General features: G+C 43.0%; 1 protein-coding gene across 1 annotated transcript in view; it reads left to right on the forward strand.

The window, feature by feature from the left end:
• Positions 1-503: 503 nt before the first annotated feature.
• The window catches only part of rragd (ras-related GTP binding D), a 44,454-nt gene continuing 22,415 nt past the window's right edge, over positions 504-22,542 (forward strand). Inside the window, exons 1-5 of the mRNA XM_030356789.1 lie at positions 504-956; positions 2,959-3,254; positions 6,355-6,554; positions 8,575-8,689; positions 10,301-10,443. Coding sequence (XP_030212649.1) covers positions 803-956; positions 2,959-3,254; positions 6,355-6,554; positions 8,575-8,689; positions 10,301-10,443 — 908 coding nt within the window. The 5' untranslated portion in view covers positions 504-802. The remainder of the gene's footprint in view (positions 957-2,958; positions 3,255-6,354; positions 6,555-8,574; positions 8,690-10,300; positions 10,444-22,542) is intronic.

Consider the following 22,542-nt stretch of genomic DNA (forward strand, 5'->3'; position numbering starts at 1 on the left):
TTTGGATCGCTATATTGTAGCAGCGGCCAAGAAGTACACACGGAGTCAAGCTTAGTCAACTGTAGCTCTGCGTCCCATACACCGCACGACTGCAAGCTACTTTTATTCAACACCAACAACGCACAAGGAAACAGCACACCCAACGAACAAACATGTCATAGTCAGTGACGGTGGCGGCAACGATAAACACACATGTTAACATTGAACAACACACAAATACACACAACCAAATAACACCCCGAACCCATTAACCCCACTTAACCTAATAACAAAACAAGGATGACAAAAGCCCCTTTTGTCAACATCAACACCAACTCCCAGGATCCCCTGCGCGACCCCGGAGGAGTCGCCACAATATGTTTTTATCGGTATATGCGTGCACGGTGTTGCACCCAAACAGCACCTATAGGTGACACGCCCATGCCCTGTCCATGGTTCTGAAACACTGCGCCCGTAAATACGTCGGCTAAAATTTGGCGCATCAAAACAAAACACCGATTGGAATCATCATATTATCCGACCATTCACTGCGTAACTTTTTTTTCATCTTTTTTTTTTACAATATTAAACTTCAATTCGACACGTACGTGACATTTACCGTGAACGGGGTTCCCTGCAGAAGGCGACATGTGTGTGAATCGTCCCAGTGTTCTGCTGAAGTCGTCCCGCTCGAGGACTGCCTCCCTCGCGGAGGCGGCAGAGAAGAAAGGTCAAAGGTCACGACGAGTCATGGCTCGCGCGTATCAGATGGCAATGTTGGAAAGTTGGCCAGGCGGTGCATGCCACTTCAAAAACATTTGCCATGACAAGCGAAGGAGTTTCGAACTGTTGCGGGGAAGCGGAGGAGAAGGAGGACGACAACGAGGACATGGCCATGGGATGCTACGACGATGACGATGACGACGACTTCAGCGCGTTGACGGAGGGAAACCCCGAGTGGGGCTCGGAGGACGGAGGTGGGTGGACGTTCTGTAAGACAAGAAGGGCAACAGGAGTCCATTGGCTGGCGATGACAGGGCACTCTGTCGGCTACATAGTCTCTCTGTCGACGAGAGGGCACACTTTCGGCTAGATAGTCTCTGTCGACGAGAGAGTACACTATCGGCGACACTATCGGCAAGAGAGTGTCTAACGCGATCACAGCGCGCTGTAGCCTACTGTAGCCAAATGCGCTAAATGACTATTCCTATGTATCGATGCCTGCCTTTGTATCGTCAGTTTTTGTGTAGTTCTATCCTAGTGTCGTGGTGTGTGAACAACGGTATGCACCTTGACGTAGGACGACTGGACGTCTGAATGTACCCTTATGGTCCTGGAGTGCGTTGTTGACCTCGTACTCTGCATTGGGCGGATATTGTGCCGCGATGTTAGATGTTGGCTCACGATATAGGCCAACGAAAATAGATTGATATGCCTGTGTGTCTGTCTGCTCCCTGCACACCAAGTGAAACCCAGCAGAACACACCGAATGATGTTGACAGATTCTTTCATGTCTCTATAACTGCAATATTACATTCCTAAAAAACATTAATATATATATATACCTGTACTATAACCTTTGGTATGGATCTCTCCATTTGTGTCTCTAAGGTTTACTTATGACAGAGATCGGTCCTGATCATGAAGGCATAATGACAACATTGGAGTATGTTTTGTTTTAAAGATAACCACTACTACAAAATAAAGCTTAGTTTGTTATCTATATATTTTAACATTATCTATGATGTGTGCACAATAGTTCTGTTACTATTTATATACTTTGATTCATGGGTCATCAATTTATACTGTAATGTTTAAACAATGACTTCTTTGAAATATTTGAATTCAAAGGAAATTTTGGCTCATATTAATGGGCTGGTAATCTCGAATCCAGCAGTCCATTCATGTAATAGAAGAAATTCTGAGGGGAGACGGCACAAAGTCTGGGCTGGAAACCAAAATCTGCCAGGAGTGGAGTTAGGCCTGGTTCCCAGTTTTGTTTCTACCAAAAACTCATTGGCGCAGGTGGATGAAGCTTTCTGAGGGGATTTTAATACATTTCTACAGTTGCAAACCTACAAGGTGTTGATTTGAACCCTTTACAGACACTTTTATAAAAGTTTACTACTGCTGGCTGAGTTTCTGTTTACCTGTTAAGCGCAATCGGACCCTGCCCCTTACAACATGATTTGTCTAAACCATTGGTTCTCAAAGTGCGGCCCGCCGGCCAATGGCGGACGCAGAAACATTCCTGGTGGCCCGCAATGACACATAGATGTCAGTAAAAAAAGTAAAAAAAATAAAGATTATTTATTATTTGTACTTGCATTTGGTTCTATGAACATCCTTACCATACAGCGATATATTGTTGCACTTCTTATGACAAATGTACTTATTGTAAGTCGCTTTGGATAAAAGCGTCTGCTAAATGTAAATGTAAATTATTATATCAATATTAATTTAAACAAAAATAAATAAATATAAAGAGAAAAGGCGACTCTCTAGTTTTCAATTAAATCCTGTTACATTTGTTAGTTTTAATCCGACTGTACAATAATTTGAAAGGATGAAACTCAGCTTTGTGATTTAGACCTCACTTGACCTAACTCCTAGTGGTCCACGGTGCAATGTTTTTTTTTAACACTGGGATGCTGATGGCGTTTCCCGCCAGATTTTTTTCCTTTGGCGGCCCTTAGTCAAATTTTGGGTTCCTGATATGGCCCTCAGCTGTCAAAACTTTGAGAACCCCTGGTCTAAACAAATGGAAAGCAAACCATAGAGCTAAACACATAGACTAGGCTCATCCAAACAATCAAACAATGCGGTCACAATTCAGAGACAAAGAACTCAGAGCTCTTTATAATAACGGCAGAAACAAACGGCGATCTCGCTCTCTCTCTCTCTCTCTCTCTCTCTCTCTCTCTCTCTCTCTCTCTCTCTCTCTCTCTCTCTCTCTCTCTCTCTCTCTCTTCTCTCTAGTGCTGGGCTTCAACGAGGGGCTGAGCGGGGAGGTTAAGCCCCGTGTGCTGCTGATGGGGCTGCGGCGGAGTGGCAAGTCGTCCATCCAGAAGGTGGTGTTCCATAAGATGTCTCCCAACGAGACACTGTTCCTGGAGAGCACCAACAAGATCTGCCGCGAGGACGTCTCCAGCAGCTCCTTCGTCAGCTTCCAGATCTGGGACTTCCCCGGGCAGATTGACTTCTTCGACCCCACCTTCGACTACGAGATGATCTTCAGGGGCACCGGCGCGCTCATCTTCGTCATCGACTCGCAGGTGACAAAGTAGAGGAAAGCAAGAGATAGGCTCTTTACAAGAGATGCATCAAAAAAGTTGAATTCCAAGTGCGTCTACGTTTGAAAAACTCATTTGTTACAGGGAAGGCACAACACCCTCACAGCCGCCTAAGCCTGATGATAGTTGGTGGTCGGTTTACCAGAGATCCCCGCTCGATATGCGCACACATACGTACATTCATTTTAGATTTGTACCACATCCATTATTTCACAATCTTGGAGAATCAGTGGAGACGTAGCATCCCCGTGGCACCTGTTTGTATCGCTTTTGGATGTGTTATATAGGGCTGCGAATCATATTAATATATAAATATAAGGTATAGGAATCGTTGCATCGGAACAAAGGCAGGCACAGCATGGGGATGTGACACATTTGTACATGACGGCCTGCACAAACCATCACTCGTGGTTTCGACAATTTGCTGTCTATCTCTTTGGTAACTGCTCCCGCTTCACTGGTCGGAGAAAACATCTCGCTACATCGCAGCTCTAAAACGACTAATAAAAAAAAGTAATGTCCATAAAGAAACAGGTTGTACCCCAACATTTTGCAAAGCTGAAGATTACCATGTGTCCGAGCAATCTGCGGAAGCACAAGAGAATTATTTAAAGACAAATACATTTTTTCTTCATTAAGCACAGGTTTTGCTGCTTAACAAATGCTTAGCAAGGCTTAATGTATCTTAAGAAACCGCTAGACCCTTACAATGTGAAAATGTACCACATAATTACTTAAAGATAAATGGGGCTGAGATTGAGCATTCACAGCAAGTAAAAGATGCATGCATATTCTGATCAAATAACTTGGGGAAATTTAGTTAACAATATAATATATTCCCATAAATGTATGATTATTAGGCTTAGCTAGGGTGAGATAACTAGCTACTTAATTTAATATTCCTTTTTTATTTAGGGAATCTAGCAGACGCTTTTATCTGAAGCGACTTACAACGGTTCATGTACACATTCACACATCGACGGAATGTCAACCATGCAAGACGACAGCCAGCTTGTCAGGAGCAGCAAGGGTTAGATGTCTTGCTCAGGGACACTTCGACACTCAGCTAGGAGGAGCCGGGGATCAAACTAGCAACTCCTTAGCCAAGCCGACCCCACATATATCACAATTATAATATCATCTTACATTTATATGGTAATCTCTGAGATTTTCATGTAGATATGTCTGTCAAGTAAGTAGTAATCTATCACTGATAAAGCAGTGGTGATTGAGCCTATGGCTCACTGAAGAAAACAATTCTATTTTCAGTGTAATGTATGTTACCAACGTGTCGGTGGGCTCTTTGTCAACAATTACCACCTATTGCCCATAGGTGGCGCCGAAGTAAGATTGAGAGGTCCACTTTAATATAAATATTATTTAATATTTAAAATAATACAATTAGTTTAGGCCATCGTTTTGATTTTCCCAAATGTATATTTCATCACTGGCTGTAACTGAATCCACACAGAAAATGTTGTGTTTTTATTTTATAGCTCGAAGCTATAAAAAATACCAACATGATCAGAACTGTTTGAGACATGTGTTTGAGTGTGTGTGTGTGTGTGTGTGTGTGTGTGTGTGTGTGTGTGTGTGTGTGTGTGTGTGTGTGTGTGTGTGTGTGTGTGTGTGTGTGTGTGTGTGTGTGTGTGTTTGAGTGACTGAGTGACTGCGTGTCTGTATTAGCTAATATGTGTGTGTGTGTGTCTTGTTATTTGCTGTCTGCGCTCTCCCATGAAATAGGTTTGAATGTTAGACACTGCAGCTCCCTTCAGAGTTCTCCACCATACACACACACACACACACACACACACACACACAGTCCTTTGATAAGAAACCTTGCTGCGAAGTCACTCAGAAATTCCCTCAGTTCGCTGCAGGGGGCCCAAAGGGGCCGTAAGTCAAGGGCCAGAGGAGAGTGTGTCAAGTTGTTGTGCGCAGATGTGCGTCGGGTTCCGTTGTGCTGTGTATGTGTGCTGGGGAATAAGCTGCAGTGCATCACCTCCAAATGTTCACATTAACACTAAGTTAGTGGTGCACATTGCTTTGGGTGGTATTGTTTGTGTGTGTTTCTCTTTCTCACCTGATACTCATTTTAAGGGTTTCATTTGCATGAAAATATATCACTTATATTTTCAAAGCAAACATTTTATGTTATCATAAACAAATGTACATTTTGTTGCAAATTTACGGTTACCACAACCACATCGAAGACAATAATAGAATAGGATTCATAAACATTAAAGGGGACCTATTATGCTTTTTCGACTTTTATGACCTATAAACGTTGTTATAATGATTGATAGTCATGTTTAACCATACTAAAGTGTCAAATAATGACATACATGCATTTCGACGTATTCCCTGCTGACAGTCTGGGGTGGCTGTGCAGAGCGCTAAACACTCGGGACAACGATTGCGATTCACTTGTTCACATTTCCGGGAAACATCTACGTAGACGTACTCCGGCCACGCCCCCATATGCCTGGTCAAATCTGCCCGCGCGCGCGCTCCAAGGAAGGTAACCAATCACAACGGAATTGGGTTGGCAGGAGGGGGGCGAGGGGGCGGAGAAGGACGAAACGGAGCGTTGACAGAGAAGGCTGAAAGCGCCCAGATGAGAGGAAGAGTTTCCAGAAAATCTACATCGTTTTTTGTGTATGGTTAAACATGACTATCAATCATTATAACAACGTTTATAGGTCATAGAAGTCGAAAAGCATAAAAGGTTCCCTTTAATGATAATAATTAAGCTCCTACTACTACTACTACTACTACTTATGATAATGATCAGTAGAAAATGGGCAAGAATAATTTGATATTTATCATTCATTGTTTGCCTTTTATGTTGCCATTAACCTTGATATGGCATCAACAGCATGCTAATTATTGTAATGTTTATTTGTAACATAATGACAATGATCATTATGACTATGACTTCAGCTAGCAATTAGTATTAGGGTTAATCATTTAAAGTTATGCCGTTGCATTTACATTTACATTTAGGGGATTTTGCTGACGCTTTTAGCCAAAGCGACTTACAACCCCCCCCCCCCCCCCCTCCCCCCGATGTTCTCTGTAGGACGACTATGTGGAGGCGCTGAGCAGACTGCACCTGACTGTGACCAGGGCATACAAGGTCAACCCGGACATCCACTTCGAGGTGTTCATACACAAGGTGGACGGCCTGTCCGACGACCACAAGATCGAGAAGCAGGGGGACATCCGCAGGCGGGCCAGCGATGACCTGGCCGACGCGCGGCTTGAGAGGATTCATCTAAGGTGAGCGGCCCCTCCGCTTCTGCTTCTGGTTCAACGGAACTGCAGCGTTTCCTTTGAACCCGGGCGGCCCAGAAAAACTGTGCTTAATGGGGAAAAACCAAACTTCAGGGAAAAACCGTGCTTAATAAGGAAAAAATGCATTTTTCTTCGAAAAATTCTCGTGTTTCTGCATATTGCACAATATGGGGGTGCTACCCGTTTCTTATTTAAATTACTTTGGGTGTTTTAGAGCCTGTGTTCCAACACCCATGCTACCAAACTATTTAGAATGCCAGAATTGATTTAGTATGTCCTAATACATGGTATGGAAAAGGCAGTATGCCAAAATACCCCTGATGTTGTACTACTTTCGATCGCTGTACTACACCATGGTGTTGTACTACATCCCGTCGCATTATGCAGTACACAAGACGGCGTGCTTTAGGCTGTTCTGCCCCACAATCCGCTGCTCGGCAGCAGAAGATACGGCACATGGCCTGAGCCCGTGGAAGTCGATGGGTGGCACAGGTGTGCTAGTCAGTGAAGTTACCTGTAGTATGTCCTGATTGTATGCATACTGCGTGCAACAGTACGGGCTTTGTTAGGGCAGCTACAGTACCTACTACAAGTTAAAAGAAGTGGTATGCGATATGGATTGCATCCTTATATTTAGTGGTTAGCGACAAACAATTTGAACCAAAACGACTTACTAACTGGTCACAATCTTAGCAAACAGTCCAAACTGGAGAAGCGACTACAAACAGTTTGTCGTTACTCCGGTGGATGAAATCTCTTTCTGCATTTATTACATTTCGCATTGTGTTACATTTCAACTAGCTTCAAGCTTAAAATAACCTGGACGTATATGTAGTAAAAGTTGAAGAATAGTAACTTCAATGATGTTATAAATGAAATCACATCCTAACCGATGTATTCTATAAATAAAGAAATGCACACCCAAAGCCCCTCCCACCACACTGCCCAGCCAGCCGAGCTACGCTAGTTCACGTCTCACGGCTGCACAGGAAGTAGGCAAGACAGTCGGAGTGGACAGTCATGGTTATTGAGGTTTTTTTTATTTGGAAAGTCTTCCGCCTACTCACTGGGAGGCGTTTAATGTTACAGATTGTGACTTTAACGATAGAATTTCAGTATTGATGATAATCATAAACCATCATATCATCTGTAATCCTCTTGGATGTATCATCCTACGCAAATCTTGCCTGCAGATTCCGTTGATTCCTGTTCCTTTTACATTGTTTTATTGATTATATAAAAACAAGATAACTACATCATGTTTTCCAGAAACATTTGAACTCTTTGACCTCTTGCTATCTCTTCACCACTAGCGAGAGAGAGCGTGAGGAAAATAAACTAAGGCCTCGCCCACTGTTTTATTTTTTATCTTTATCCTGCTTTATCTCATTTTTTCACTCTAGGTATGCAATCCATTTAACGGTATATTTCTTCCCATTCACCTCCACCTGGTAGAGGTGTCTTGCAGACCTGGTGGTGACTACTGATGTGTTTAGAGAGTAATGACGGGGGGGGGAGCAGAACGCAGCACTACAAGGAGAGGAGCTGGGGGTTTAGACACCAACATGGGGATCTGAGTCGGCATCATGCAGGGAGGCAGATTCAAATGCATTTACAAGAGACATTTTGATCCAGTGTCATTAATAGAAAACCCCCTCCTATCTCTAACATCACACGCACACATCAACATGTCACGGATTAACTGTGTGTACATGGATGCAAACACGGCACGCTATTTGTAAAACCATCCCTATGAATGATTTACATAATACACAGCATTCATTTAGATAAAATGCAGTACTTAAGTCCTGCACACACACACACACACACACACACACACACACACACACACACACACACACACACACACACACACACACACACACACACACACACACACACACACACACACACACACACACACGCAGCAAAAAGCATCATGTCTGTCATTTTCAGTCATCCGACTTATCCTCACTCACATCTCATCTGTTTTGCCACCACACAGCTTTTATCTGACCAGCATCTATGACCACTCCATATTTGAAGCTTTCAGCAAAGTGGTGCAGAAGCTTATCCCACAGCTGCCCACACTGGAGAACCTACTCAACATCTTCATATCTGTAAGTATGATATCTTATCTATATATATCTGGGGAGATTGACGGTTTTATCTAAGCAGTTTTATTCAAAAAGGATAATAGTGAGCGGTAGATGGGGTGGCCGTGACGGGGTGTACTGCAGGGTGGCCAGGTGGTGGCAGTGATGTGCAAGAGTTGCAGGGTCAGACTCACCAGGCACTGTTGCACGTCCGCAGTCACGCTCCTCACACTCCCACGTAACATGAGCTATGGGTCTGCTCCTTTATTGGACCAGGGCACTAGGTTAGGAGACTAACCTAGTGAGGCTAGGCCCAATCCCATTTCTACCCCTTACCCCTTACCCTTACCCCTCCAAAACAAGGGGGAGGGATAAGGGGAAGGGGTAAGGGGTAGAAATGGGATTGGGCCTATGTCTCTCCAGTGCCCTGGTCCATAAAAAAAGCAGACCGAATAATTTGTGTTATGAGCGACACCTGTGTTTGTCTTATGATGATGCCTCTGTGAAAAGGGACTGACCTTTGTTCAGTGATAATTCAATAGCGGATTAAGTAAGAAATCATTTGTGCAAACCATTTCAAAAGCCATCATCAAGTAAGAAAGGGAAGGGGCACGTGCTTAGCTTTCAAGATTATTGGATGATGGGCCTGGATTGAACAATGAACAAAGTTTTCTAAAATGTTATGCGGTGTTCTTGTTCTGATCATTTAGTCATTTCTACAATTATTAAATAGTTGCTCAATCCCTTATTTAGATGATAAAGGATATGTACCTTAACATACTACAACTGTAATTATTTATGTCACGTTGTGTTTCAAGTTGTTTTCCATGAAGATTTGCATAGCCGTAAAACAAATTAAATTAAATATTCACAACAGTATAGTTCAAACATAACAGTGCTGGGTTTTAGCTATGTAATCTACACAAAATAATTGTTGCTGCGATGCAATATTTATTGCTACAAAATTAACATATTTTGGCATGATTATATCTGAGGGAATTTTGTGAAAGCATTTGGCAACTGGTAGAACTGGGAAAACTCTAAGGAACAGCAATTAAACAATATAACTGATCTAGTAATAATTCAGTTTGTTCTCAAATGTTGAAGAGACAGGTTTTCCCAAATCGCAGATTTTACTTGTCAACAGCCACATAAAAAAATGAAAAAATGCACGGGTGAAAAGCAGACAACTTGCTTTACTTGCTAAACTCACTGTGACGCAATCTTGTCACAAACGGACAGATAGCACACAAAACTGGCTGGGCATTTATAACAGGGGTGTAATCGTTGGGTAAACACGGCCGTATCCCATGACATTAATTATGGCCCCTGGCATGCCTGCAGACCCACAATTAAGCTAATGAGCTACACCTGTTTCCGTTCCTACTGTTACACCTCTGCGACAAATGTTTGTACAAGAGGTCCACCCAGGACCACATAATGACCTATAGTTTGTTGTGTACACCTGGGGCAATTAGAATTGTATTCAAATAAGGGGGGAATCAACAGGTCAATACCCACAATACACATGGACAATTCAGACTAGGACGGCTTGTTTTAGTTATTCCCCCTCCCCCTTCGGATGGTCACCGGGGTCCTGAAAAATCTTGACTTGGGGCTATGTTTGGTGGTCAGAATTCTGGCATCGAGAAGGCCTTCCTGTTCGACGTTGTCAGCAAGATCTACATCGCCACAGACAGCTCCCCCGTAGACATGCAGACCTACGAGCTGTGCTGCGACATGATCGACGTGGTCATCGACATCTCCTGCATCTACGGGTGAGTCTTTGTGCGGGTGCGTGTGTTTGTGGGTATGTGCGTGTGTATTTATGTTTATGTGTGTGTGCGTGTGTAGGTTTGTGTTTTTGTGTATGGGCTTGTGTGTTTATGTTTATGTGTGTGTGTGTGTGTGTGTGTGTGTGTGTATGTGTGTGTGTGTGTGTGTGTGTGTGTGTGTGTGTGTGTGTGTGTGTCGGTAGTCAACATTTTCTTCTGGACCCCACTCGTCTGGAGCGCAGTGTGGTCTTCATTTAGAGTGAATTTGTCTGCACCACGGCAGCACAGGGCAGTCTGGAGCTGCACGGTGGAGCAGCTGTCAACACTGACTTACAGCTTTGTTCCCCAATGTTCATTTGCCCTTGGGGCGTTACAGTGGGGGGTCGGGCGTGCATTCCATTCTGCATGTGCAAATCCATGAATCTTTCCGTCTCCCGACAACCTATTTACGTGTTAATGTTCCCCCTTGCAACTTTATTTTTGGAAATGATGTAGGCCTTTTTCGGCGTAATGGCATAATTGGACAAATTGAAGTATGAAAGACAAGGAGCTGTCGGATCACAAGCAAAGCCCCAAACTGTCACCCGTCTTCAGCGCTGGTCTGACAGCCGTGAATGCACATTCATTAGATCATGAATGGGGAATGAGCGATCAAATCCTAATTGTCAAAGAACAAACATCCATGTCTTGAGGACATTGTTTAAGATCTGCTCTACAAGGTACATCACTCCCCCTGTCAACTCTTCATTTAGTCATTTAGCTCTTATGCTTAGTGACTTACAGTGATATATACTGCTGTATACAGTGATGTCAGGGATGAGCAGGTTAGGCATCCTGGTCAATGGCAACTAGGGGTTCAAACCCAAAACCTGTTGGCTGGGAGTCAAACACACACACTTGCTAAAGTGGTTGTGATAGCAGACTCAATCTGACTCGATGGACTATTATAAGATTAGCCTATGCTAATTATGGTAGCGGACAGATACAGGTAAGCAGGCTCACTCAGTTGGCATTGAGGGAGCCTGCTACACTTGTAGGAGGATGTTGATTTGAAAAATTACATTTTAAACGTAGACAACACTGCATGGGATGGGTACATACAGACCAAAATATTCTGATGCTTACTTCACAATCCTGCTTCCAATCGTGTGTGTGTGTGTGCGTGCGTGCGTGCGTGCGTGCGTGCGTGCGTGCGCCTCTGGGTATCCCACATGTTGTACTCTGATTGGCTGATATCGTGAGGTTGTGTTTGTTTGTGTCCTTTTACAAGGTCATTTTGAAAGGGACTTTTCTCTCTTCTCCAAATATTGATATTTATCGTCTGTATTACATTTTATTATTGTAGGTACATGTTCAACCTAGATTGTGCCCGGTGCCGCCTTTGCCCTTAAGGATTCTGCCTTTGAAGGAGAACACTGCTGTTATTTTAGGATTTCATTTTCGTGTTTTTGTTCACATTCCCTTTGAAGCATTGCATTTCGTTTTTTCTATCTTTCTATTCCCTGTCATAAGGCAAATAGATGCTCACCACCTCCTTCAGTGCAGTAGACTCCAGCTATTGGCCCAGGAAGACATGAAGCTCACCAGGCCGATCTGGGACTTCAGACCACAGAGTTCACTACCTGCTGTGCGTTTATCGTTTCGTAATGTCTAAATCGGTCAAGAAAGACTGAGGAAGATGAGTAAAGGCCAATCCTGTTTTGCCGTAGCATCTCTTTTACATGCAGACGTGCGCTGGCTGATGTTCCACATCAATGTTGGGATCAAATTTAAAATAAATAATAGTAAACATATAGGGGCCACAGTAGCTCAGGAGGTAGATGAGGTGCAGGTCGGGTGACTGATAACCGGAAGGTTGCTAGTTAGATCCCCGCAACCCCCTAGCTGAGTATCAAGTTGACCCTCAGCAAGACACCTCACCCTGACAGCCCCTGACGAGCTGGCTGTCGCCTTGCATGGTCGACCCCGCCGTCGGTGTGTGAATGAATGACATATGAGGAGGTCTGCCGACTCTGTGTGCAGTGGGTGTTGGCTGTTGGTTGATGTTGTACCACATGTCAGGGACAGTGTATACAAGCCTCTCATTATTTGGAAAAAATAACCCCTATATGCAGGACCCTGACGCATTATCTTATTACACGGCTGGAGATATCAATAATTTACCACAACTGTTGTGTGTCCAACAACACAGAGACTATGATCAGAACTGCGTCCAAATAACAGACCGCAGAATACCATAATTAACCAATCAGAATTGAGTTTTTATCAAAGCCCTGTACTAATGTAAGCATAACCATAACATCAATTGAGAGTGTTCTGCACTAAAGGTTGAGTCTGCCTTGTCCCACTGAAATGAAAATACCTTTAACGATACAGATTACCACATGATCCTATCTTCCATTGATCGTGGAACCGACCCTAATAACTATTTATTTTCTTATATTTAAGATCTATAGATATATATTACAAATAAAATGTACCATGTTGATCAACAGAGGGCACATGCAGTATAATCATGGCTGAGGCTAAGGGAATTGATCACTGTCTTCCATACAAAACACCAAAGGGATCGGAGATTAGGCGGCGACTTCCACCCCGCCCCGTCGGCTGGGATGGATTGGTGGGTGGGGCGTTGGGGGGTGTATTTGTGAGACTCCTTTCTTCTGGAACATGAGCAGAATGAGGAGAGCTCGAAGATGCGTACCGAATGCATGAGTTGAGGGTAAATGTAAGCCTTGAGTAAACTTGCACTGATCCACAATCTCCCCCCCCCCCCCCCCCCCCCCACACACACACACACACACACACACACACACGCACACAGACAATGTTCTCAGTCCAAGTTCACCCCAGCTGAGGATGTAATTGGGTTCCTAATCTGCCCTCTAGGTCCAGTTGGCTGGGTCAGTAGACAAACCCCAACCCCCCATATTGTGTGACCTCTGCAAATGCCCAGAAGACGCAAACCCTCACCCAATTAAAAGGCAGCATTGTTTTTACAGTTTTTTTGTTAGCTTTTTGTCTGTACAATGTGCAGAACGAGATTGTGCGGCAACTTTTTCTGAGAAGATGTGTAGCCATGTGTGTGTGTGTAACAAATGAGAAGAGAAAAAGCGCCCGTATGCACTTATTTGAAAAGTGCTGGCAAAAAGTTGAAAGTGAAGGTAGCCCATTAAAGTAAACCTCTTGAATTCCTGTGTCGCTTGAGTACCACGAGTCCCAGCCTTGTAGCGCACGCTGCTCGACACGATGTGTTCCATAGGAAGCCTCACAGACACCTCATTGTCTTCATCTATTCAGACAACTTTTGTCCTCTTTATTCGTCTTTTATTATTCTTTTGCTGAAGGGAGGGACAGGGAGTGTATTAAATCACGATTTAAAAAAAATATGGAACGCGCGCATGCACGCACACACCCACGGGAAATGGTATGGCTCACTCTCCTTGCTGTCTAAGTGATGACAGATATCCTGTTGCCTTGACGACAACAAAAAGAGTGGAATAGACTAAAAGGGAAGATGGATGAAGAAATGAAACACGTTGGTTTCAATTTATGCTCTTGTATCTAAAGGGGAGGAAAATTGAATGAATGAAATGTTGTGTCAAATTGGTGCATTGAGATGGCCCTGAATGGGGTGCCGTGTTTGATTTGAGGAGTTTATTGGGCCAAGAGTGAAGAGTTTGAGAGCATATACGTGTTTAATTCAGTGAGTCTGTGTGTCACAATGATAATGTCCTGATTGTGTTATGGCCAGTAGAAACTAAAAGGGACAGGATCCAAATGCAGAAACTCTGGGAATGTGACAAAAAGGCTTTAATAAAGAAAACTCAATCTCAGTTCCATGAACTGGCATAGAAAAGACGAACAAAATATAACAAACCCGACAAGGGAACAAAGGAGGTGAACTGGTTAATATGGGGAGAGAGACTGTAGCAAACGTCCATGCTGAACTCCACCTAGGGGACTTATTTTGGGCTCCTCCAGACCAAGGACACAAAATCTGGTTTATTGCCAAGGTTTGATGGCAAGGGTGCTCCGCTACCATCCAGGAGATGTCCCAAGTGCGTGTGGAGACGGCTGGTTTAACCTGGGCACACTGATTACTCAATGTGCAACAGGTGTGCAGGCTCACCCAGCCCCAGAGTACAATCAGACTCTGCCAGGTGAGGATGCTACACCCAACCGTCATCCACACACACTCCCACAGAGACTGATCAGGGGATGAGGTGCAGGTTGGGTGATTGACAGGATCTCTCCGGTTAGGTGAATGAGGTGATTGCAGACGGGAGCGGCAGGATCTGTGAAGTGAGGGGAAAAGTCTAAGGGCATCTCTGGTGGACAGGTGGAAAAATGAAAACTTAATATCAGAGTCAGAATATTACAGTTTGGAGTTTTTCTCCTACCCTTTTTCCAGAATGGAGGGGTTTGCAAGTTTTTGCTCTGCTAGTACTAATTGCAGTAGTTTGCAGCAGTTATACTAAACAGCAGTTGATCAAATATTAGATTGCACTTTTGGATGGGGAAACAGAGTGCCCAACTCCAAATACAAAACATCATAATAACCTCACTGTAAGAGAGAGATCAGTGTTTATGTCCTGCTTTGTCATTATGCTCACCTCCCCCAGCGCTGGTTCCCCGATCAAGCGATCCCTCTGTCTTTGGCCGCCGCCACACTACGCCACCTATCTGTAGCCCATGTCAGGCCACGCCCCCTGTCTGTAGCCCATGCCAGGCCACGCCCCCTGTCTGTAGCCCATGCTAGGCCACGCCCCCTGCCTATAGCCCAGGCCAGGCCACGCCCCCTCTCTGTAGCCCATGCCAGGCCACGCCCCCTCACACCACATAGTAAATAAATACATTACATGAGCAACATCCTACTATCATGTTGAGTGCAACGGGCCACATTTTCATGGCAATGAAATGCTAATTTGAGTTTTTAGGATTTTAAACTGACTGACTCTATTCATGCTAGGGGTCTTTTTAGAGTCTCAAAGACCTAAATTGGATTTAATTAGGCTTCTTCTTTTTATTTTGTGCCCTGGATTTACAAGAAATATGACAAACTGAAATGATGGCGATTTATTTCAAGATGGATGAATATGAAGGAAAGGTAGAATCAAAAGATTGTATTCAAGTAGTTAACATCCTTTGAAAGTCAACCTTGCTGCCCAGTGGATATCATTGGAAGAGATTAACTACTTCAGAAACTATTCAGAATTATTTTTCTTGATTCAAATTTTCGATTTTCATGATATTGTCTATTGACGTGTTAAAACAGGTCCCCAAAGTGGTTGTCAAGCGCATATTCAAACAACCACTCGCCTACTGTAGCACTCATACGTGTGTTTATAGTTATTGGTAAGTGGAACAGGTGCGGGGCTCCGAAGTAAAGACGTCATAGTGCTTGACATAAACAAGACTTCTTTGAGGAATGAGCTCCTCATTCATATTCTACCTCCTTGTGGACCGTGGATGAATATGCTTTGCAGCTGGAAAAACAAGTCTCTCTGAATCTCTCTGAGATTCACTGTTCTCCAAATCGAGATCAGTTTTTAATAGAGATAGTTTGTATTTAAATGTTATTCCGTTTGTTATGGGTTCTGGTCTTTCTGTCCTGAAGGCAGTTTACAATACAGTATGCTCTTGCATGGAGATGATGGAAATAATTAGTAATTTCCCAATACACACCTCTTGACTTCATATGTTTTTGACTGTCACTTAGATGTTAGTGTTAAATTAGTCATTTTAAAGGGAGCCTGTGTGTGTGCCCTACTGACAGACTGAAATACCCTGAAGCGGGTTGCCCAACTGGTCTTTACTAAGCCTGGTCCTGACTGCGAAGTCTGTATTTGCTAACCAGTCTTTAGAATGGACTTTGAGTTGGTTTCATCAATCAAACCTGTGCCTAGTCTTCACTACGCCCTGTCTTGGGGATGCACATTCATGTGAATGTCCACGCACTATGGCTATTGCATATCAGCGTGCGTTGCTAGGACACACTGTTCACAATCTCCCACTGTCTTGCTAATTTGTAGCTGATAGTTATTAATTGGAAGCAACATTATGGAGGATCAGGGGAAGAGAAAGTGCAACGGGATGGACATTGGGATCCAAACATGTATCGTGCTATACCTGAAAACAAAATGCAATTAGAAGCTCATACGTGGCTGATGGTGCCGCTTTGTTGTCCAACACAGACTGTGGTCCTGTCACAGCTCTTGAATAAGTTGAAACGTCTCAGACAGACGTTTCAACTTATTTTACAAAATTGAAACGTCTCAGACAGCGCCTCATTGTTCTATATTTCCAGTGGATAACTTCTGTCTCTAGGACTCTCTCCCGTCTGAATCCCCTGCTTGTAAATATGATGGATGACACGCGCCATTGTGTGGCTGTATTGTGACTAGAGAAATGGCCCAGATTTAGTCTTTATGCCTGCTCCCGTAGGACTCTCACCCGGTCGCACAGAGAAGAACGTTTTAGCACAGACAGTACAGCCGGGGTCACTATTAGGTCGACCTTGGAACGCCAAGTTACGACCGACTTAGTGTAAGTCCTGTTGGGCACTAGGCCGCCGGCTACCACCTCAGTCTAAACTAGGTCACACAACACATTAAGTGAGTCAATATTCCAGCCCCACACACATCCTTTACGGAACTTATAGATGAGTGCAATTTTAAACCAGCCTCGCTGCCAATAGTATTGGCAGTGCCTACCTGAATGTCTGCCATTAGTACGGTATATATTTTTTGTTCAGCCCAGGTTCTAGCTCTATGCAGCTATAGAGCTGTGCCAACACGAAACATCTTGAATCAATCTTCATCACTCGTTTAATTAGTTTTGAAAACATATAGATCTTCTTGGCCCCGTTCTTTCAGAGGCATCTGATGCTACACCTGTGTGGTGCTGCCGTTGTTTGAATTCCGATGTGTTTGTTTGTGTGCACAAACTGTCCAGCCTCCATAGCCCGATTAGAAGGTTGTGTGTGTGTGTGTGTACCATATTGGCAGAGATTGCTGAACAGAGGGCTGCAATCTATATCATGCCAAAACAGCTGGGATAGCAACATTAATTAGAGGCTTGAGTATGAAGTTTTGTGTTCCATGCTTATTAAAGAGCTATTATAGTGTGAGTGGCGTGGTATGAAAAGCACTGGGCTTGAACGCCTCTCTGTCACCAAACAAAACAAAGTACAAAGTTACACAAATATGACATTTCTGATAATTACATTAGCATGGATTACAATGCATTAGCATTACATTAACAACATAGCATGCAATTCATTTTGAATTATTTATAAAATGTATGCAAACATTTTAGGACATAAACTAAATGAATTGTAGGATACAGAATATAAAAATATATATATGAATGATGATATCAGACTTTCAATCTGGATTTATGGTTATTCTAAATCAGGGGTGGGCAATTAATTTTCCCAAAGGGCCACATGAGAAACAGGGACTGTTGTGGAGGGCCGGACCAATAGGCTAAATTCAATTCAGCTCAATATTAATTTGATCTCTTTATAAAACGCAGTAAAATGAAGGGTATTTGATAAGCTGTGAATGGTAAGAGTAAATGTTATGATAAGAATATGAAGAAAATAAAGCAGACATGGTACAAAATGCAGTTAGTATTTAACTAACATCCACAAAAGCAATTGTGAAAAAATTAGGATGTTTTTACCATTTTTCAAGGAACAGCATTGGATGAACTTGAGCAATACACAAACAGTAATACATTTTTTTAATTTAAGGCGATACATATTTCATAGTGACACAGGCAGGGGGTGCCGGTGTATGGAGATGGCCCTGAGTGGGGTGCCGTGTTTGATTTGAGGAGTTTATAGGGCCAAGAGTGAAGAGTTTGAGAGCATATACGTGTTTAATTCAGTGAGTCTTTGTGTCACACTGATAATGTCCTGATTGTGTTATGGCCAGTAGAAACTAAATGGACAGGATTTCATAGTGACACAGGGAGTGCCGGATCCATAAAAAAGGTGCCGGATCCAACGTCGGAGGTACCGGAACAGTTCTGGCGTGTTCCGGCTCAAATTAAGCTCTGGCGTTTACTCCCTGAAGTCTAGAGTGAACGGAAACCCAGACGTTGGATCCGGAACCAACCCCGACGTTGGCTCGGTCGGAGCTCCAGTCGGAGCTCCTTGACTCCTGCCGGAGCTCTCCGACTCCCCCGCCAGAGTGTTCTATAAATCGTATAAAACGCGGCCAAAAGATGTGTGCGCCTCCGGATGATATTATGAACCCTAAGCGACGGCGTTGGGTTCTCCGACGTCCCTGGTACTTCCTAAACAAGGAAAGTCTCGTAGTGGTTATCGCGGCCATGGTTGAGAATAAATTGCCGGAAAGAAACTTTGGCGTTCACAAGAAGCCCCTCCTCCACATGCGAGTTTATTTGCGTGATCCAACTTGCACAAATCACTCCCGCAAGTAAAGTTAGAGTTTTTCTATTCGTGCGAGTAAACTCAGGCGAAGCGCTGCGTCGCAAAAATATTTGTTTTGTAGTGAACGCACAGTAAGCCACTTCCTTTCGTTTGCATGTCACCATGTGGGCCAACACGCGTTCTTCCCGATAATGCTATTCACGGTTAGTTCACTTATTGGTTATGTTATTCACACTAAGTTCAAATTTTATATATAAATATCAGTGTGGATTATTTATTAAAAAGCCACAATACTATGGTCCTTGGAACCCTAAACAGTGTCACATCCAACTTCCTTACATAAATTCAAATGTACAAGTCTAAGAAAATGTGTTTGATCGTAGCCCTAAACTATATCTTCAGATTTAATTAACATTGAGTGCAGAACATAAGAAAATATATATTCTGAAAAAAAACTATGCATCTATGATTTCATTGAAATATTTGGCATTTGGTTAAAAATGATGACTAATAAAGCAATAATCGATTAAAGCTGTTGATTCAAACCGCTTACTGTCAGAATTGGATACATTCAAAGCATGGGGAATATATATGCTCAATATTGATCTGCCTGCAATCGGGCCTTCATCTATTATTTTTTATATTCATGTTTAATTTACTTTTTTACCTCTCTTTGTCTGGTGACTCCGGTCTGGCTTCGAATAAAATAAGACAATGATCCGAGAGTTTTTTGTCATATATAATTTCCACATTGCGAATAGCCACATTCCAGGTGAGGACCAGGTCCAGTGTGTGTTCCCCTGGATAACGTGTTCCCCCATGGATATGTTGATTCAGACCCCATCTATCCAACAGGTCATAAAACGTTCGGCAAGAGGGATCCTCGTAGTTGTCCATGTGGATATTGAAATCACCTGTGATGATGACGTGGTCATACCCCCTCTTTTTCAAAATGCGCAGCAGCTCTTCGAAGTGGTGTACAAACTCACCGAAATTTGCCTTTATTTTTTTGGGAGAAATGTACAAGTTGACCAGGACGACGGGAACTTCCCACTTGTCGTTTTCCAGGACCATGGCCACAATATCAAACACTGGTTTGAAAATTGGGCCAAAACATATTTTTTCCTGTTCTTTTTCCTTGTTTTCATCCTTGTATTGGATGGCCACGCCGCCATATGATGTGCCCTCCACGTCGCCGCCGGGCTTCCTGTTGTTATCCTGTCCGGCCTCATGGACGAACTTAAAGGTAGAGGGACTAGCGGCCGAGAGCTCCGTCTTGTAATTTAAAAGGTTTAACCAGGTCTCCGTGGTGCAAAGGAAGTGTAATTTGTTGTTTTCAATGATTTCTAGTACCTCATCAATGTGTTTGGACATGGACCTGACATTGAGAAGCGCACCGCGCAAATGGCCTTCCCCGTCGCTACTCTCCTCATCGCTCTTGACGTCGGTGGTGTTGTCCTCCTCGCTCTCGCTCTCGCTCCCCAAGCTGCTGGCAGTGGTGGCGCTTTCACTCTCGACGCCGAAGCACTTTCTGCGTTTTACATGATCCTTCTGACAGGGATGTGCGGGACGTTTTCTTTCACCTGTCGTGAAAAAGAAAGATATATATTTATTTTATATCATATATAATATTTTTTGTATACTTATCTGTACTATAAGTACAAGTTATGTACGATTTCAATCATTTCAATTTCATTATTACCAAAATCGCTGAATTTGAGTGTTTCCTGTTCAATTAGAGCGGCAAACCGTGAGGTGCGGCAGAGGTACTGGCTGCCTCACCTCAGATTGTGCAATCCCTCACAAACTGGGTTGAGCGCATGCGCCTTTTGCTTTCTCACGGTTTGTCACCAATGCAATGTCTTTCCAATCCAATGACACTTTTATTGTATATCCTCACCTTACATAAAATAGTAAATGTATTTTGTGTATGTTTATAACATATTTAGTCTTGCTTATCTGACATAAAACCGCACTGTAAAAGCAAGAGGTGAGGCAGCCAGTACCTCCGCACTGAAGGACTTCAGAATGGACTTCATTGACAAGTAAAGGTGCATACACTGATGCAAATACTGCAGTATATCCTTCTATTTGTATTGATTGAGTGTGTTATTAATTAGCAATTGTGGAATTGCGATGGCAAATTAAGAACAAATGGAGCAAAATGGGCATTTTCTCTGAGCCGCTATATAATGAACGTTCTTCCTTGGACAAATATTTACCCTAACTGTGTGTGTATGTGTGTGTGTGTGTGTGTGTGTGTGTGTGTGTGTGTGTGTGTGTGTGTGTGTGTGTGTGTGTGTGTGTGTGTGCGTGTGCGCTTTGCATTCTGAGAATGAAATCGATCCCTTTTATTTCTATGTTTTAGTCCAACCAGTTAAAATAAGCCATTAGAGGAACTACAGTCACTGTGTGTGTGTGTGTGTGTGTGTGTGTGTGTGTGTGTGTGTGTGTGTGTGTGTGTGTGCGTGTGCGTGTGTGTGTGTGTTTGTAAAGAATGTCGATATGGAACACAACCAGTAGTCAATTTTGCAAGCTGCCAACTGAATGGTGAATTTAATCTACTCTATTGGGTTCGTATATGATTATCTCTAAATCTGACTCTGAAAAAGTCCGGGCCTCACCGGCCAAAAACCTCACCGCACGTCACTGGCTGGTTCTGATTACTCTGGTTACCTTGATGGTTGTTTGTCGCCTGGTTTGTCTGCTGCTTCATCAGTTCAATGGCCATTTCCTCCCTGAGAATGAACAATAGAAAGACGTGAATGTGTACAACAGGGTCATTTAATAAACCAAAGTTGCGATATCTCCTCCATAGCCTCTGTCAGGACAACCACTGCTGAATGATGGAAAATGTGTCACTGCGCCGCTGATTTGATCACATGGCAGGATAGTTATCACCGAAACCCAGTATGTAACATTCATAATACCTCACTACACCACTTAAGGTTCAACCTAAATGTGGATTTTGTGCTCAATTGGTCTGTACAACTTACACGCATAAAAACAAAACAATAAAAAGTTGTTCACTTATACAATTACAATTGTAATTGGAACTCATAACTTATAAATGGAACAATAAATACCAACTGACCAATCTATTGCATAAGAATTGCAATCAAAATCATTCAATTAATATGATGCATCACTAAGTATTCTTACTGAATCATTTTAAGATTGTTCCTCAGGTTCTTGCAGAACTGATCAATGTGTTCAGCTGCGTTCCTCAGTGATTGGCTGGCTTCAGTCAGATGCTGTTTCTTGACAAGCTCGTTCCAGCTCTTAATCGACTCCGTAAGTGCGAATACCATATCAATGACTCCTGCAAACTGTCAATGAAAAATGTATAAAAGAAATGCATAAATGTTGTCAAATTATATTCTATTAGTCAGTTTTAGAATCAGCCAATTTAGACATTTATTCAAAAAACGTATGTGGTCTGTGACTTTTCAACTTTTAGCAAAGTGTTAAATGTAGACATATGCAACATATGCATACAGAAATATTCAAAATCCCTTACCGCCATACGTTTAGCTGCAGCTTTTCCTCCGACCTTTGCAAGATTCAGTACCATCGTTCCGATCAGGCATTTGGTTATTGATCCTTGAACCTTTCGCATCATGCTCAAATCTATGAATGTTACAATTAATAAAAATAGCATACAGCCATCTTTAATAAAAACTTCAGGGGGCTGCCCT

The sequence above is a fragment of the Gadus morhua genome, chromosome 5 (assembly GCF_902167405.1).
Source record: "Gadus morhua chromosome 5, gadMor3.0, whole genome shotgun sequence".
Taxonomy (NCBI): Eukaryota; Metazoa; Chordata; class Actinopteri; order Gadiformes; family Gadidae; genus Gadus; species Gadus morhua.